The 3,909-nt window shown below is 55.6% G+C and overlaps 1 protein-coding gene across 1 annotated transcript in view; it reads right to left on the bottom strand.

Annotated features, from left to right (window-relative positions):
- Positions 1 to 895: 895 nt before the first annotated feature.
- The window catches only part of BCL9L (BCL9 like), a 13,348-nt gene continuing 10,334 nt past the window's right edge, over positions 896 to 3,909 (bottom strand). The window contains exon 8 of the mRNA XM_007456301.1: positions 896 to 1,989. Coding sequence (XP_007456363.1) covers positions 896 to 1,989 — 1,094 coding nt within the window. The remainder of the gene's footprint in view (positions 1,990 to 3,909) is intronic.

Here is a 3,909-nt window from a genome sequence, read left to right as displayed (position 1 = left end):
CCCTGGGGGGGGGGGGGTCTCAGCCCTGCTGGGGCTCACCAGGTGGACGCCTAGGTGGTCTGACCTCAGTTTAGGTGTGGGTGTAGCTACGTCATTTCACCATTGGGGGACGGGGACCGGAATGGTATCTTTTATTGACCCAGAGACACTGCCACAGCGGGTAGGTGTGTCAGACTACATGCCCCTGGGTCCAGGGGAATGGAAGGGGCAATCATTTGAAAAAGGGGGGAAGGGTTTCTTTTATCCTTTTTTTGTGTGACTTCTATCAAAACACAGAAATACAGCACACACACAAACCGGCACAAAAGCGCAGCGCTCTATTTACAGCTATGGCTGGCGCCAGTCCACCTGGCCAGCCGCCTGCAGGTTGGGGTGGGAGAAGGGGTCAGCCACATCATCAGGGAGAGGAACTGAGGCAGAAGACAGAAGGAAAAACGGGGGTGGGGGGGTGGGGGCAGAGAAACCAAGAGGAGGAAAGTGAAGCTCCCGGAGGAGACAGCAGCAGGAAGGGGAGGGAGAGGGAGAGACCTCGCCTCTCCTTTCCACTTCCTGCCAAGGATTAGATACAGGGCTCTGAAAGCAAAGCTGAAGAGGGTGGGTGTAAGCAGAGAAAGAGGGAAAATCGAGGCTCCCGTGGGACCGGGTGGGGGGAGGGGCAGTCCTGGCGGCCGAAATGGGACCAACCCCCATCCCAAATCCCCCACCCCACTCTGCCACTTCCCCCTAAGCTGCCAGCACATCTGGTTTCCACAAATGCCACTCCCCACACAAGCCCCCTCCCACCCCCTCCACCCCACCCCTCGACCCAGGCCATCCCAACACCGAAGGGGAAGAAACTTTCTTAAGGTTATCCTATTTGCAGTATCGCCCCAGCTCCAGCCCCCCACGGGGACTGCTAGAAGGGCAGGTTGGCCATGCCGCCCGGCGCCGGGAGGTAGCCCATCTGGCTGTCCAGAGACACGCTGCGCTGCCGCAGCGGGTGGGACACCATGAGGTTCTGCTGGGGCGGGGGGCCCATGAGAGAGCCCTGCGGGGGGAGCATGTGGGGGGGCTGGCTGTAGACCTCACCGCCCACTCCCCGCTGTTTCATCAGCATGAAATTCTGCTGGGTCATGAGGCCTTGTGGAGGGGCCATGACCCCCTGGTGCAGGCCATGGGGCACCATGCCCTGCTGTGAGGGCACACCTGTCCTGCCCAGCAAGGACATCTGTCCGGGGTGGCACATGGACATGTTGAGCCCCCGCTGGACGCCCTGCTGGCCCGGGAGGTTGGGGGGCCGGGAGGGGGTCTGCTCCGCCATCATGTTCTGCAGGTTCATGAGATGCAGATTGGGGGGCTGGGCCTTGGGGGGCTGGTTCTCGCTCTTGGGAAAGTACTGGAGGGTGCTGCTTGGCTTCTCCGAGGGGATGATCCTGGACAAGTCGAACTCGGGGATCCCCGTCGGGGTGGGCCGGATCACCTCGCTCAGCTCAGGGTCGTTCAGCACTGACGCCACCCCGGGGAGCACGCCCGGGGGGTATGCGTCGCCCATGCGGCCGGCCATGCTTTTGCCCATCAGGTGCTGCTGCGGGGGCAGGGGGCCTGGCGGCTGGCTGGGCAGGTCCTCTGGGGGCAGGGCCATGCCTGAAGGGTAGTGCTGCTGCAGGCCGGGTCCCCCGCCCCCGCCCCCACTAGGGGCCATGGCACCGTGGGGCTGCTGCAGCCGAGCGGGGAAGGGCAGCATCTGGGAGGAGTTGGGCACAGGGCCGCAGGGGGCATTCAGGGAGTCTGGGCCCCCTGGAGCCATCATCATCGAGTTCTGAGGGGGCCCTCCTGTCCCCTGTGCATTGGGGTGCAGTGGAATGTTGGAGCCCAGAGGGGTGGGGGAGGGCAACATGGTAGGTGGGGGGTCATGGGACAGGGGCTGCTGGCCTGGCAGGTTCATGCCCATGGGGCTCTGGGCAGCAGCTGAGTTCAGGTGCATCTGGGTGGGCTGGTTATTGCTGATCCCTGCAGGGAAATACCCTAACCTGAACCCTAAACCGGACCCTTTCCCTAACCCTAACCCTATCCCTAACCCTAACCTTAAAACTTACCCGAAGCCTTACCCTAACCCGTGCCCTAATCCTAACCAGTACGCTAACACTAAACCATGCCCTAACACGTACGCTAACCCTAAACCATTGTCGTACCCTAACCTATATCCAAAACCGTCCCCGTTCCCTAACCCTAACCCTAATCATAACCCTAACCCTAACCCTAAACCTTAGACTAACCCTAAACCTTGCCCTAAACCTAACCCGTACGCTAACACTAACCCGTGCCCTAGTACGTACACTAACCCTAAATCGTTGTCGTACCCTAACCTGTACACTAAACTGTCCGCTTTCCCTAACCCGAACCCTAACCTTAACCTTAACCCTTACCCGAAGCCTTACACTAACCCGTGCCCTAAACCTAACCCGTACGCTAACACTAACCCATGCCCTAACACGTACGCTAACCCTAAACTGTTGTCGTGCAGTAACCTGTACCCTATACCGTCCTCGTTCCCTAATCGTAACCCTAACCCTAACCCTTACCCGAAGGCTTACCATAACCCATGCCCTAATCCTAACCCGTACGCTAACACTAAACTGTGCCCTAACACGTACGCTAATCGTAAAAAGTTGTCGTATCCTAACCTGTACCCTACATCGTCCCCGTTCCCTAACTCTAAACATAACCCTAAAACTAACACTTACACGAAGCCTTACCCTAAACCGTGCCCTATTCGAAACCTATACAATAACACTAAACCGTGCCCTAATCCTAACCCATACGCTCACAATAACCCGTGCCCTAACATGTACGCTAACACTAAACCTTTGTTGTACCCTAACCTGTACCCTAAATCATCCCTGTTCCCTAACCCTAACCCTAATACTTACCCGAAGCCTTACCCTGACCCGTGCCCTAATCCTAAACTGTAGGCTAACACTAACCCGTGCCCTAACATGTATGCTAACCCTAAACCGTTGTCGTACTCTAACCTGTACCCTAAACCGTCCCTGTTACCTAACCCTAACCCTAACACTTACCCTGAGCCTTACCCTAAATCATGCCCTAATCCTAATCCGTACGCTAACACTCACCTGTGACCTAGCACGTACACTAATGCTAAACCGTTGTCGTACTCTAACCTATACCCTAAACCGTCCCCATTCCCTAACCCTAACCCTAACCGTTACACTTAGCGTTACCCTAAACTCTGCCCTAATCCTAACCCGTACACTAACACTTGGCCTCACACGTACGCTAACACTAAACCATTCTTGTACACTAACCTGTACCCTAAATCGTCCCCATTTCCTAACCCGAACCCTAAGCCTAACGCTAACCCTAACCCTAACCGTTACCATTAACGATACCCTAAACTGTGACCTAATCCTAACCCGTACGCTAACGCTAACCCTTGGCCTAACACGTACACTGACCCTAAACTGTTGTTGTACCCTAACCTGTACCCTAAACCATCCCTGTTCCCTAACCATAACCCTAAGCCTAAGGCTAACCCTAATCCTTACCGTTAGCCTAACCCTAAAACGTGCCCTAATCGTAACGCGTACACTAACACTAACCCCTGCCCTAATATGTGCGCTAACCCTAAAGCACTTTCGTACCCTAACCTGTACCCTAAACTGTCCCCGTTCCTAACCCTAAACCTAAACCTAACACTTACCCAAAGCCTTACCCTAACCAATACCCTAATCCTAACCCGTATGCTAACACTAACCTGTGCCCTAACATGTATGCTAACCCTAGATCATTGTCGTACCCTAATCTGTACCCTAAACCGTCACCGCTCCCTATCCCTAAGCCTAAACCTAACACTTACCCGAAGACTGACCCTAACCCGTGCCCTAATCCTAACCCGTACGCTAACACTAA

The sequence above is a fragment of the Lipotes vexillifer genome, unplaced genomic scaffold (genome assembly GCF_000442215.2).
Source record: "Lipotes vexillifer unplaced genomic scaffold, Lipotes_vexillifer_v1.1 scaffold753, whole genome shotgun sequence".
NCBI lineage: Eukaryota > Metazoa > Chordata > Mammalia > Artiodactyla > Lipotidae > Lipotes > Lipotes vexillifer.
Note: the sequence above shows the minus strand (reverse complement) of the source record. Positions and strands in the feature narration are given on the sequence as shown.